The sequence below is a fragment of the Scardinius erythrophthalmus genome (genome assembly GCF_964197995.2).
Source record: "Scardinius erythrophthalmus genome assembly, chromosome: 16".
In the NCBI taxonomy this organism is placed as follows: Eukaryota; Metazoa; Chordata; class Actinopteri; order Cypriniformes; family Leuciscidae; genus Scardinius; species Scardinius erythrophthalmus.
Genome location: NC_138236.1, coordinates 21,647,686 through 21,662,314, shown reverse-complemented (window position 1 = coordinate 21,662,314; position 14,629 = coordinate 21,647,686). Strand labels below are relative to the sequence as shown.

The 14,629-nt window shown below is 36.7% G+C and overlaps 1 protein-coding gene across 1 annotated transcript; it reads left to right on the top strand.

Moving 5' to 3' along the window:
- The first annotated feature begins 3,047 nt into the window (after nt 1-3,047).
- On the top strand, nt 3,048-9,465 carry sbk3 (SH3 domain binding kinase family, member 3). The gene is made up of 4 exons (XM_081389893.1): nt 3,048-3,299; nt 6,049-6,193; nt 6,304-6,506; nt 7,592-9,465. Exons 1-4 carry the CDS (start codon nt 3,294-3,296, stop codon nt 8,351-8,353), a joined length of 1,116 nt encoding a protein of 371 aa, XP_081246019.1. The 5' UTR covers nt 3,048-3,293; the 3' UTR covers nt 8,354-9,465.
- The last annotated feature ends 5,164 nt before the right edge of the window (nt 9,466-14,629 follow it).

The window sequence follows — 14,629 nt, the reverse complement described above, 5'->3', positions numbered from 1 at the left end:
ATATATTTGAATTCATTGTATAAATCACTCAAAATTCTATACAGCAGGTAATTGCAATAGACACCCAAATGATTCATTATGTCACGAACTGCTCCGAGACAAAAAGGTTGAGGATCCAAATGCAGTATTGATTGAACAGGGTAATCCAAAGACGTAATCCAAAGTACAGGCAAGGTCAAACACAGGCAGGCAGGCAGTCCATACAAACAAACACAACAAGGAAGGGAACACGGGCAAAAGAGTAATCCACAGAACAGGCAAGAAATCCACAGAACAGGCAAGAAATCCAAAACCAGGACGAATGCTAGGAATTGCAGTGTAACACTAAACAAGACTTCACAGATAATGAATGAGAAAACCAGGCTTATATGGGGTAAACAAGCTGATGAGACACAGGTGAATGTAATCATGGTTGATTAGTCTGGGTAAAGGATTATGGGGAATGGAGTCTGTGAGGGAATGACAATAGTCTGATGTGGAGTGCCCTCTGGTGGCTCTTAAGGGCACTCCAGCTGGTGACAGTTACACATTACCTATTTGCGGATCTTGGCGATTGGGTTACATGTTAAACTAATTCTATGATGTCTCAGACATACCATGTGACATTCCTGAACTGCAGGGGAGTGACAGAAGCGTAGTGCTGATTATGAATGGAGATGAGACCAGAGGGATTGATGAAGTCTCTTTGAAGTCAACAGCAGACTGTATTAGCAACAGCTTCATGCATGTACAGGGCAGCTGGAGAAACAGAAACGGCCACTGTTGTGATAACAGGGGTTGTTTGCTTTAGTAATACACAGTAGCCATGTTGCACTTGAGATATCAAGGGAAATCTTTCTGAGATTTAAATGTATAAAGAGTCGAGAGAGAGAGAGAGAGAGAGAGAGAGAGAGAGAGAGAGAGAGAGAGAGAGAGAGAGAGAGAGAGAGAGAGAGTTGAGGATCAGGGTAAACTGAGAATGAGATACAGAAAGCGAGAATGTGAATTGGCAGCGCTAAGCAGAGGTTTGTCATTGAAAGGATGGATGTATTAAGTTCTGCAAGCTTTCAGCTGTTAGTTTTGTCACTCAAACAGATGGCAGAATGTGCAGGTTAAATACCATTGAAGAATGCCAACCAATAAACAAACAAAATAAAACAAAAGGAGAGGACAATTTTAATGTAATGTCTATATACACAACTGTTCTCTTTTCATTCTTTTCTTACTCAGCGGTGTTTTTAAACTCCTGATAATCAGTAGCACATAAATATTTTACTGTATGCATTACATTTATGGGTTTTATACATTCCAATTTGCCTTTTTTTGGAACAATGTGTGTTTACAAATACATGAACTGCCTGGCCCATTTACATTTTTTGCGACTTACATTGCATTTCAAGGTGCACATTTACATTCTTATCAGTTCTTGCTTTCCCTGGGAATCAAACCCATGGCATGACCTTGGCGTTGCAAGCGCCAAAGCTCTACTACAGGAAAGCATTTTTGCCTGAAACATAAGAATGGAATGAATTGCTTGTTTATGGAACTGTTGCATAAAGCAATACTAAAAGTCTCTTATTAATGGAGTTAGCAACCTCAAATTCTATTTCACTGGAGGAAGCATAATAGTCAGTGTAAACCACATGCACCTCGTAAGCCAATACAATGGCGCTCATGTTACTTAATTGTTTCCATGTTTTACAACAGTCAGACACCATGTACATTCATTACACATGTAGCCTACACTCTTAAAAATAAAGGTTCCAAAAAGGGCAATAGAACGCCATAAAAGAACCATTTTTGATTCTCCTAAAGAACCTTTCAGTAAAAAGTTCTTAAAAAACTTTTTTTTTTCTTAGTTCAAAGAACATTTTAATAATCGAATCTATTTTTTCTTAGTGTAAAGAGCCTTTTTCCACTACCTTTCTCATCACCCCAAACTTTTGAACGGTACAACTTGACCCCTTGATCCATTAGTGGAATCGCATTTCCATGGTTAATTTGTAGCTGGTAGTGGTATCATATCAATCAAATGTTCAGTATGGAGTAGCACAAGGCTCAGTACTAGGACCGTTGCTTTTCACCCTATGCTTTGGGAGATGAAACATGGTGTTCGTTTTTCACTGTTATGCTGATGATACTCAGCTCTATATTGAGCTGTATGGTTTTAATTATTGGACCAAAAACCCTTGTTGGCTAAATTATGACATATGCTCTTAATGTCAAATGCAGAAAAGTTAATACATGCATTCCTGACCTCAAGGCTAGATTATTGTAATGCTTTACTGGGTGGTTGCTCTGCAGGCTAGCATAAACCGATTCCAGCTGGTATATAAATAAAGGCGACTTGACTTGACATGTGTCATCTTCTTCAAGGACTTCAACACATCTTCTTCAAGGACCCCTGAGGGTCTACTGACCCCTGGTCTTGTACTGTGATTCCAATCAAATATAGCTCATCCATATTTGAAATTGCAGGTTACATGTTTTTATTGCTCCTAGATTTATTACAATTCGCTTTATCCTAAAATCTTATCCTAATACTTATCCTTATCCTAATATCCTAAATAAAAGTCTGTGGCACTAATCTTACTGCATCCTCTCAAAAATCAAGTAAATCGATCACACATCACTACTTTGGAATAGTTTCACAATGAATTGTGAGAATTTCACAATGTTGATTTCTTAGTCGAGAGCCTTAGGAGTAATTAGATCTCAAAACTGTTAACCTCTTGTTATCTTCTTCAGTCTTACTTAATCCAGCAGAGCTGCAGACTGGAGCTGCACAGTAGGAGGAATTTACTAAGTGATGGTGTTAGTAGGAAGAAGGGAGATCAAGAGAGACCTCAGGGAACAGCAGGAACTGAATAGAGTGTTACAAACAGACTGACTGACAGGTGGGACATATTGGGACACTACTGACGTACAGGAGTAACAAGAGAGAGCGAGAGAAAGAGTTAGACTCTGGGAAGGGGCAGCATACCTCACTGCTGTAGTACATGGCTATCTGGGATGGAAACAAGCAGAGGAATTTTGGAGGGAAAAGGGAGAGCAAGGGAGAGAGAGCAGAGGAAGGTGGTAAGCAGGAGGGTCGGCAGACTCATTAAGGATCAAGAGAGAGAGAGAGCACAGATATAAAAATACTCAGTAGCAACTGACACTCATGCTTGCACCGCAACATCTGATTAACTGCTTGTCGATCTCCGTTGTATGTTGATAACGAGCAACGGACAGTTTGACTCAGAGCTCAGTCCTGTCCAGATGGGAAAGAAACAGTGAGAGAGACTTCCTGAAAGACACTGCAGCGTTGGACAATGACTGTGAGTCAAATACTGATCTTATGGAAAATGTTCCATTTCATATTAATATACTAACAAGTATTAGAAATGAATACTTAACTAAATAACAATATATAACAATAGCACACACACATATATTGATGAGTGTGAATTGCGGCTTTGCAGGACTAAATCATGACTAAATAACATTTCAGATTTTATCCTGCTAAATCCATTAAAGCTGTGCTATACACCTGTGGGTAATATAAAGCGCTCCAGCCGTGCTCAGCACATACTGCACATATTTTGCCATAGTGGCACTCAATGAAGAGATAGATAGATAGATAGATAGATAGATAGATAGATAGATAGATAGATAGATAGATAGATAGATAGATAGATAGATAGATAGATAGATAGATAGATAGATAGATAGATAGATAGATAGATAGATAGATAGATAGATAGATAGATAGATAGATAGATAGATAGATAGATAGATAGATAGATAGATAGATAGATAGATAGTAAAGTAAAGTAAAGTAAATACTGTAAAATAAAGTGTTGTGGTATTATAAATATTGCAATATAGCACACTGTGAAAATGGTTGTCACTACAGTTAAATGAGAAAGAATGATTGAGTTTGACAGTAAAAAGGATTCATAATTGTCCATCAGTGCCAGATATTATTGCTATACAACTTTAAATGGACTGAAGTGCAATAAAATAATGTTTCAAAAATGATTTACAAGGGGTTGAATGGGTAACCTCATTAAAAAGATCATAATCCCTTAAGGCAAAGCTCAGAGAACACTCTTAATTGCAAGAAATTTGTGTCACACTTTAGTTTAGAGTCTAATTCTCACTTTTAACTAATTATTAACTACGACTTTTCCCTCAATAAACTCCTAATTGCTTATTAATAGTTAGTAAGGTAGTTGTTAAGTTTAGGTATTAAGGGATGTAGAATGGTCATGCAGAATAATATGTGCTTTATAATAAACAGCCAATATCCTCGTAATATGCATGCTAATAAGCAATAGTGAGAATTGGACCTGAAATTAGATTTTAAAACCAACATTGTTAGTCTTACTGTACATTACAGACATGAAGGTTGCATGGAAAATTAAACAAGCTGGAGCATATGCACGTCCACTCCTGGCACCTTATCAAAGGCCATACTGCCAGAGACGTCTATCAGTAAGATAAAGGCTGCTCTGGTGGCTCTGTTCTCAATGCCTAGCAACACGGTCATATACAATCGCTTCACTAGGACCACATCACAGACTTATAAAGTCATAACAGAATACCATACAATTACATGGTCCTGCTCCTCAGCTGAGTGGTGTTAGTAAAGGTTTCATAGACTGAAAAAGCAAAAAAAAAAATAACACTGACGCACATAGGACTGGTGTGACGCACACTTCTAGGAACTTTAATCAACAAATGTCCCTGATAAATATATAATGTAAATATGATCTGCTTGCTTTGTGTTATGTAAAAATGCATTAGTAACATGCGCCCTAGCTATTTCAGGGCTGCCGAGGTGTTAATGGGCTTATGGTATTGTTTGACCATCCTCTGACATAAAAGTGATGGCTGGTGAAAGTACTGACAGATGCAGTTAAACTGTCATATAACTATCTGTCATATAACTATGGCTCTCTGGAATACATGAATCTCAATTGCGCAATTCTGAAGTCAGACATTTTTGTGTAATTGGTCGTTGTCTCAAGCAAGCGATTTCCTAAATAGCAATTTTAGTCTCTTTTCTTTAATTTCATGCCCACTATGTGGTAAATAGCGAGAATAAGGGGGATAATGTATAGTCAGCTTATCATTATGACAAAAAGTATCAGTCCTATCTGTATATATCTGTTAGTATAAGATATAAGTATCGATCGATATTGGATATTTAATTGTGCTTGTTCATTTACTCTGTTTTTCCATTTAGATCATTTTTTTGTCATCATCTAACACTCACTAACAAGTTCTTTAAAAACATTAATAATATTTATAGAAAAAACATTAATACAATTTCTAAGGCAGTCTGTTCTGGGTTGGTTAGGAATAGCTAAAAAAAATTACATTAATTCATGCAAATAAAAATATTAAATTAATTAAAACACTCAAAATTTATAACTGATAAAAGTTATATTTAGAAAATGTTCAAATTAATAGCTATTTTTATAATGTATATTCGGTTTTATTTATTATTTAGACAAAACAGTTTCAGATTTTATACTTTTAAAGCATTTATCGGTTATCAGCCATAACATGAAAATAATCATCAGCTTATCGGTACCAGCCAGAGTTTGAATATCGTCAAAAGCTTTTCATAATTTCAATTTTTACAAAGATCAAGCTGGCATCACATAAAACAAAAGTAGATGCTTCACACAGCATACTGATTGAAAATCATCATTGTATGATTAAAGTCGGCATGAAATGGAAGTTGCGACGTATTGTGACGTATATCCAAGTGAAGCGGCTTCTCGAACAAGAAAAAAATGTATGACGGGACTTGATTTTGTTCATCAGAAATTGATTGGATGGTTGGATTGTTGTGTTTAGCTATTTCTGTGATGTCATGTGAGTGACATGTTGTCCCGCCCTCACGCCAGTAAACACATCATCAGAGAAGTGATGCCATTGCAAGAGGGAGGGGGAGTTTTATTTATTAAAGATTATGTATTAAAAATACAAAATTTACAATAAACACTGCAAATTTCATAAAAAAAAAATTGCACAGCAACTTTAATGTTAGTTTTGCTGTTGTTTTCTTGTCAGACTGCGCCAAGAGAGCTGGATGAGCTGTGCTACCTCACGGCTCAGTCCATGACATCACTGGTGACATCAGAGCACTTCAAGCTGATCAAAAAGCTGGGAGAGGGGTCGTATGGCAAGGTGATGCTGGCGGTGCATCAGAAGAGAGGTCAGTTGTTTTGTGGTCTCCTGTTTTGTTCAGGCTGAGCTCTAAACTATAAGACGGTGCATTTGGTGAAGGCGAAGCACTTCTCACTTTAGCAATCTTTGAACTTCCAGGAACCCCAATGGCTCTGAAGTTCTTCCCCCGTCGCTCTACCACTCTCCAAGCTTTCCTGCGTGAATACAATCTGTCCGTCTCTTATTGCACACACCCGTCCTTGACGCGGGCTATAGGCATCTTCTACTCCACGCCTTCCCACTATGTCTTTGCCCAGGAGGCTGGTCTTTATGGCGACCTGTATGATGTCATTGTGTCAGAGGTCAGTAAATGCAGCAGAATTTGAAATTCTGTCATCCTTTACACACCCTCAGGTTGTTCAGACGAGATTTAGATGACCATTAGACAACTTTATAGTGGCTTCTCCTCATTAAAGGGCCTGGGACATAGATCCTGGTCCTCTGATGACAGTCCTGATCTAGAGCTGTCGAAATTATGATGATGCATCGTGATGATTAGAACATTTTTTGTAGTGACGCCTCTTCAGGGAACAATGTGTCTTCGATTATTCAGGCACGTACATGTTCCCTCCCTGATATGGCTCCTGTGTTCTCACTCTCCTGCCAAAACAACTGCTCCTATCATCAGCCTTGATACATTAATGCGATTTAATGACAGTACTTACTGTACCGCTGAGGGGAATATTAGAACGCAGACTTTCCGTCATCTCATAACTCATGGGAATAGGACTGTTGCACAAACATTATAGCCAAAGCATAAATACACACAACAAATGCACTGAAAAAAAAAAATAATAATAATAATGATAAATAAACGAAAATAAGGCTATGCTTGAATGAATTAATGAATGAATAAATAAACAAACAAATAAATAATGAATTAATGAATGAATAAATAAATAAATGAGCATATACAAATAGCAATATTATTGAAAAAGATGGTGGCCTTAATGGTTAAATAAATAAATACATACATGTATACAAATATCAATAATAATATTTTAAAAGGAAATTAATATTTTTTTTAGGTGCCATGAATGAATGAATGAATGAATGAGCATTTACAAATAACAATATTGGATGGTAAACAATAAAAGGACAACAAGATGGCCGTAATGGATGAATGGATAAATAAATAAATATTATTGTTATTATTGTAAAAAGGAAAATAATGTGCCAGAAATGGCAATAAATATATTCAATGACAAAACAATAACAATAATAATAAATGAACACATAAAAATAGTAATAACAATATTAATGAAAAAGGAAAATTACATGCCAGAAATTGTTAATTGTTATTGGCAGAAATGTGTTATTTCTAATTATTATTCTTGCCATAAAATCCCATCCCTATAAAAAACAACTTGTCTCTCTTTTTCTGTAGGTGGTGAGTGAGGAGCGCGCTCAGAGTGTGATGTCTCAGTTGAGTGGTGCTGTGTCTCACTTGCATTCGCTTGGCTTTGTGCACAGGGACATTAAGCCAGAGAACATCTTCCTGTGTGACCGTGTTTGTCGCTGGGTCAAACTGGGCGACTTTGGCCTGGCGCGGGCAAAGGGGACCAAGGTCCGTGCTGTGTGGTACAACTCTCCTTTCTGTGTGCCCGAGATGGAGTGCGCTAAGACAGTCGGTAAGGCAAAGGAGGAAGCAGAGGACACCTGGATGACAGTAGAGCCCAGTTTGGATACTTGGTCTTTAGGCATCCTCATATACTGCCTGCTGACAAGCTGCTTCCCCTGGGAGGAGACCACTTCTGACGACCCTTCCTACTGCAAGTACAGAGACTGGTTCAACCGAACCAAACAGAGAGAGGAGAGGGCCAGAGGACAGAATGAACTGAGGGAGGGAGAGCATTGTGAAAAGCAAAACACTTTGAGAGAGGAGAATGAGGCTGAATTAGAAGTTGCCCGTCAGTTTGACTCTTTAAGCTCATTCGTCCTCATTCTTCTGAGAAAGCTGCTGAACCCGCTGCCCTGGCTTCGCCCCGGGCCTGAAGAGATCCTGTCTTACCTTGGAGGACCTTGGTTACTGAAGACAGAGAAAGAGGAATTGAGGAAAGAGCAGGAGGCGCACTTGGAGGCCAAGAAGATCCACGAGAGAGGAGGGGTGGAAGGGGGAAAAGAGATATTGATAAGGAGGGAGAGATAAAGTTCATGTACGACAGCAATATTATAAACAGATGTACTTTATATGCAAGAGTTTTTATATATATTTTGGAAGATTAGTTTTTTACAAATAGACTAGTTTTGGATGTATACTGTGTGAGATGCATGAACTTTTTAAAGATTTGTATTTGTACAGTGGCCCTTGGACACTTAATATTAATAATTAATAAGTAGTATTAATTATTAATGTTAAATTATTAGTAATATGAAAAAATTATCCAGCCAAGTTGATGTATACACACACACAAACACACATTCAGTTCAAAGGTTTGAGGCTGATTTTGTAATGTAAAGTCTCTTATTTTCACCAATTAAGCCTGCATGCAATAGCAGTAACAGCAATATTGTGGAATATTATTACAATTTAAAATAACTGTTTTCTATTTTCATATATTTTAAAATGTAATTTTTTCCTGTGTTGACAAAGCTGAGTTTTCAGCATCATGACTCCAGTCTTCAGTGTCTTATGATCCTTCAGAAATCATTCTAATATGCTGATTCCAGTGCTAAGGAAACATTTATTATTAACAATGTTGAAAATAGTTGTGCTGCTTATTATTTTTGTGGAAACCACGATCCATTGTGATTCTTTGATTAATAGAAAGTTCAATAGAATATCAGCATTTATTTGATATAATATTAATAATACATAACTACAGTAGGATTTACCAACAACAACAAAAAAAGTATTTTGGGACAACAAGTTATAGCAACAACTTATTATTACTATCTGTACACGTAAGTGCCTAAGTAGACAATATTTTCTGTCAAGTATGACTTAGTCTCTAAATACTTTGGCCACAATAATTCAATGTTTATCCAATTGAGCTGATAATAATACTGAAACCAGCAATACCGCAATAACAGAGTTCTTCTCAGGTGCAACGTACAAGTAAACTCTCAACGTGTAGAGGGGTAAATACTGTATAGATGAGGAGTTGCTCATCAGAATAATGCTCATCACATGTGGGTGGAATATATAAACACTCTCTCTCCTCTTTCTCTCTACCTCAAACCAGTTGTTTTGATGTACATACATAGCCATACTGTACTTGTTTGTACATGTTTGAATAAACTTGTTTGTTTTGGTGACTCATTTACTCTCTTCAGTCTGTTATACAATATGCACTTCTCGAGCTGCCCTTATAAGTTGACATCGTCATGTGCGTACATCAGCATTTGTTGATGAACTCTACTGACCTCATGCATTATAACACTTCAGATGGTCCGAAGACAGCAGATATACTGGCAGGCTGGTTGAAATACAGCTCCATTCCACTCTAAATAGGACGAGAGCAGTGTGAAATGTTAAACAAACACAGGTACAATGGAGCGGGTGTCAGGTTAGTGTTGTTCTGGGATTCAGTGGATCAGTTCAGATATGTGCGGGCGACTCCAACTTTCCAGCTGTCCACAGTGTCCTATCTGCAACCAGTGCTGGGGAAATTACCTACAAATCATAGTCCGGTACTGAATACAAATAAAAATTGTAATTGGTAACGTAATCTATAACATTACACATTTTAGGTATTGTAATCGGTCTAGTTTTTAAATTACTTTTGTCCTAACTCATTTATCACATTGATTTGGACATATTGTACCAAATTGACATGTAAAAGTACAAAGAGAAAGAAAATGTGTTCCCATCAACAAAATTAACTGCTTACTTTACGTCAGGGTTTCCCAAACTGAAGGAACTGCAGGAGGTTTGCATTAATAAATATATATAATAAAATATAATTTATACAATAATTACATTTTTGGAATCTGATTACGTAATCCAGATTAGCCTACATATAATCAGTTATTACCCAGCTCTGTCTGCAAACTACATTTCATGCATGTGTTTATACATATCTAGTGTTTTGATTATTCATACATTCATTCTTCCTCTGACCCCCTCAATGAATCCTATACAGGTCTGCTCTATCAGCTCTGGCCTTCACTATGAGACCTATGTGAACACACGGTTTTATAAATAGCCTCAGGTCCATCTATTTAGACTGTCGGACACATCAGCACCTTTCCGTGTCCCCTCTTTGCACCCTTTATCTCTCTCCATGTTCATGTTCTTTGCCATCTTGACTTTCCCTCACACCACCTCCTCATCTCTCTGACGAAACACTGTGTTCTGTCCTTCTCTAGTTCGGTACAGGCCATTGATTTCACTTACAGGTCAAAGCCAACGGGCTGAACTTCACGTCTCAATGATGCATTAATGCAGTCCAATGAGAGTCACCTCTGCCTTATCTCTTTCTCCCCCAGCTTTGAGGTGCTCTTATGGTAGACAATGAGTTTGAAAGCATTTGGCGTTCTGTGTTTCATTGATAACCAATGTTATCAGTGTCGCTTCTCGTCATCAGCTTCCTGGAAATTAAGCAACACAAATCAGAGATGCACAACATCAACAGTGTTGCATTTGTCGATGTTTTTTGTCAGAGGAGCCAATAAAACAGACAGGGCTTTGGGGTATATAGTGGTATTGTGTGTGTGGAAAAAATGTGTTTTAGCAAATTAAATTTTTATTTGTCCGTTTTTATTTTATTTTTTAATTTTTATTTCCTCTCTGAAGGCATTAGTCGGCAGCAACCAATATGAGTGTTAATGTCTTTTTTAAAATATATATACCTGCACCTGAGCTACCAACAAACAGTAGCTGTCAAACAACACATGGGTCTCACTTTGATATCCGCATGTGCACACATAATTAATTATTATTCATATTTTTATTATAGTCTCATTCATTTTGCAGCTAGTAAAACTGAATCGCAGACTTAAGACAAATGGGCACAATGTCATAAACAGAGATTTGATGGCCAGTAAATTCCTGTGGACAGGGATAGACTCTGCAGGGGACAGCTGGATGGAAGGACACGACAACTGATGAGTTGTGGGAGACGCAGATAGAACGCAATTGATCATGAGAATGACAGGAGAAGAGCTGGACTGCAAGAACAGAGCCAAGGGCAGCAATGTGTTCAGCAGAACACGCTACAAACCTCAGCAGAATACAGGGATAATGATTACATCGCTCAAACATATCAATGTACAGACTGGCTAATCTTGATCAATAGCAGTCAACATATGAAAACCGATCGTTCGCAAAGACCGATTTCTTTTAGCAATATCAGCAGATTTACAAATCTGGAAGCATCCAGGGACCAGAATTAGAGCTGGAACATTTTACATTCAAGCACACGAACAAACAAGAGATTGCTATTTTTACATTTATTTTATAGTCTACAACAGTTCAATAAACAAAGAGTTAATTTTAAACAACTTACAAATTGACACAATTTCGCTTTGTTCATTTTTGCTCAACCAACGAAAACAGATCCAAACGAAGCCAAGCCAAAACAGAACGAAAAGTTGAGCACATATGACCAACACCGTAATGGTATTTCCTTCCTGAATGAATCAGTGATTTTGAATGAATCGGTTGGGTAAATGATTCAATGACTTACTCAAAATGCATAATATGCTTTATAATGTATTTATAAAGATGCAACCAACATTTTTATGGTGTTATTATATTATAGTTACAATGACTTTTTAGTAATTCAGATTTATTTTTGTCAAATAAGTGAATGTATTGTTATTATTAGCCGTGTTGAGTTCTTATAAATACGTATAGTGAGTGATAATTGATAGCATCATTGATAGCTTTAAGTAAAGTGAAAACATAGGAAGCAATTTTCCTAAAGCAAATGTTAAGAAATCACAATGTACAAATGTAACTAATGAACAATAAATCATTAATACCAACAGTTGGAAAAATGTATCTTTTTACTGTTACATACTAGCAAAACACTGCAACAATATTTTTTAAAGATTTTAAACTGCTATAAGCAATACCATAAATTTTAACAAATCAGAATGACCATTGATGATCTCTAATGCAAACATTAACAATTAAAGACATAATTAATAACTAATTGGTACAGCAAACAAGTGTCTCTGGAACTATTTAATATTTGATCTTTCATAAATCCATGTTTAATGGATTATGAGTATACGCATTGAAAAAGCAAATGCATGACTTGTAAGTAATTATAAAAATAATATAAATGTAACTATAACTGTTCTTATAATGCAGTATAGGTCTTAATGAGTCTTTCTAAATATATTTATAGATTAATAATACTTACTTATAAATAAGTATTAATGGGGCTATTATTCATTATAAGCATGGACTTCATAAAAAGTGTTACCGAAACGTTTCATATACACAAATTTTATATTTAAATTTTAATACTCAAAATGTGTATATTTTATTTGAAAACATACAAAAAAAATTGTATTAAAGCACCCATAACTGACAGTCCAAGTATATGTAGTTGCATGTTTCAATGCTATAATGAACATTGAACATTGCCCATGATTTGCTACCTGAAATTGCAATTTAGGGTCATTCAATGCCTGGCTTTGTAAAGACTTGTTTTATACTCACAACTGCAATATCACAGTTTAACGTCTCGTTTATAACTTCTAACTTGCTACTATAAACTTTCTATTATAAGCTGTCATGCAAAGATTTCAGTGTTCAGTATTTCATACTGTTAGACAGAGCCATTTGTACTTACAAGAACACCTGAAAGTGAGGAGGCTACCCTTCAGTGCATTTGGGAGGGGTGGGAAGAAACATTCTTCCCATAAACAGGTCTATATATTATATGGTGTTTACTATCTGGCACGCTTAACTTATTTTTGTCGACTCAAGGAGGTCCCACCATGTCTCCCTCGGCCCACCCCACATGGCATGATGAAGCACATGAATTCCACAATCAGGTTGTGAGGTCGCAGGACACGGGTTTGGACTAGCTCACCTCTGGCTCTCTCCTGCCTACTAGGCCTCCATCTGTCAAAATGTCATCAGCTCCTCTGGTGCTCAGTTTGTCGTCCTAAGACTACTGGCCCCACAGCACAGTATGGATATTGGGAAATCGTGCAGACATGTTGTGTCAACTGTATGATGACTGTCTGGCTGGGTCTAAAGAAGCCACCAGTTAAGCTAAAGGTCAATACTGAACCAACCATCCCAGTGGCACTGTGGGTTTCCCCCATTCAAAACTGATATAGGTTGTGGGTTAGAGTCAGTATTTGCAGGGTTTATTTTCAGCAATGGTAATTATCCTTTCATTTACATGCCAGCCCTACATCAGAATGTCTAATATGTGACCCTGGACCACAAAACTAGTCACATGGGTCAATTTTCTGATTTATACATCATCTGAAAGCTGAATAAATAAGCTTTCCATTGATGTACGGTTTGTTAGGATAATTGAAAATCTGGAAGCTGAGGGTGCAAAAAAATCGAAACATTGAGAAAATCACCTTTAAAGTTGTCCATTTATGTTCGCGATTGGGCTACATTCACTCACAAAAATAAATATTTGATATATTTACGGTAGGAAATTTACAAAATATCTTCATAGAACACGATCTTTACTTAATAACCTAATGATTTTTGGCATAAAAGAAAAATCGATAATTTTGACCCATACAATGTGTTGTATATTGCCACAAATATACCCGTGCGACTTATGACTGGTTTTGTGATCCAGGGTAACATATGGTCTAATATGTTGTCTATAAAGATTAACCCAATGAATCTGGCTAAATCTGAAACTTGAAGATTAACCTTACAAAATGAGCACTACACTGTCTAACATTAGTGAAACTACATTAGGAAATGACTTTAAAGTGGACCTAATGAGCAAAATTCACTTTTACACATTTGAACATAAATGTGCCAGCAGTGTATGTACGCATTACACAACCAACCTATGGTAAAAATCCTCTTTTTTTAATCCCCATAAATTATAAGCAGTTTCTGCAATCTGACGTCACATTTCTTAGGCCCCGCCCATGACTGCTGACGGACTTTGCCCTATTAGCATAGACCCGCCCTGTTTATCTCCTCGCCAGAGCATTTAACAGCAGCATTCATATAAGAAATGTATTCTTATTACAGCTACTAAAGTTATTCAGTCAAGAGCAGTGAGTGATTTTCTGTTTTTCTTTTGTTGAAAGAATATTAACAGAATATAATATTACATATTAACAGAATATAGCAGTAGGTGCTGTATATTACACTGCTTTCACTTTAATACTCAGATCTAATATACACATGTGATTTCTTGCTGTTTACGTTCACAGACATAACCAACTGTGTTTATGTGAACTTTGTTTGACACAACCTTGTGTGTATTTGACAGTTTAAGCGCAATAAGACGTGAAAGAGAATTTAGTTTAATAC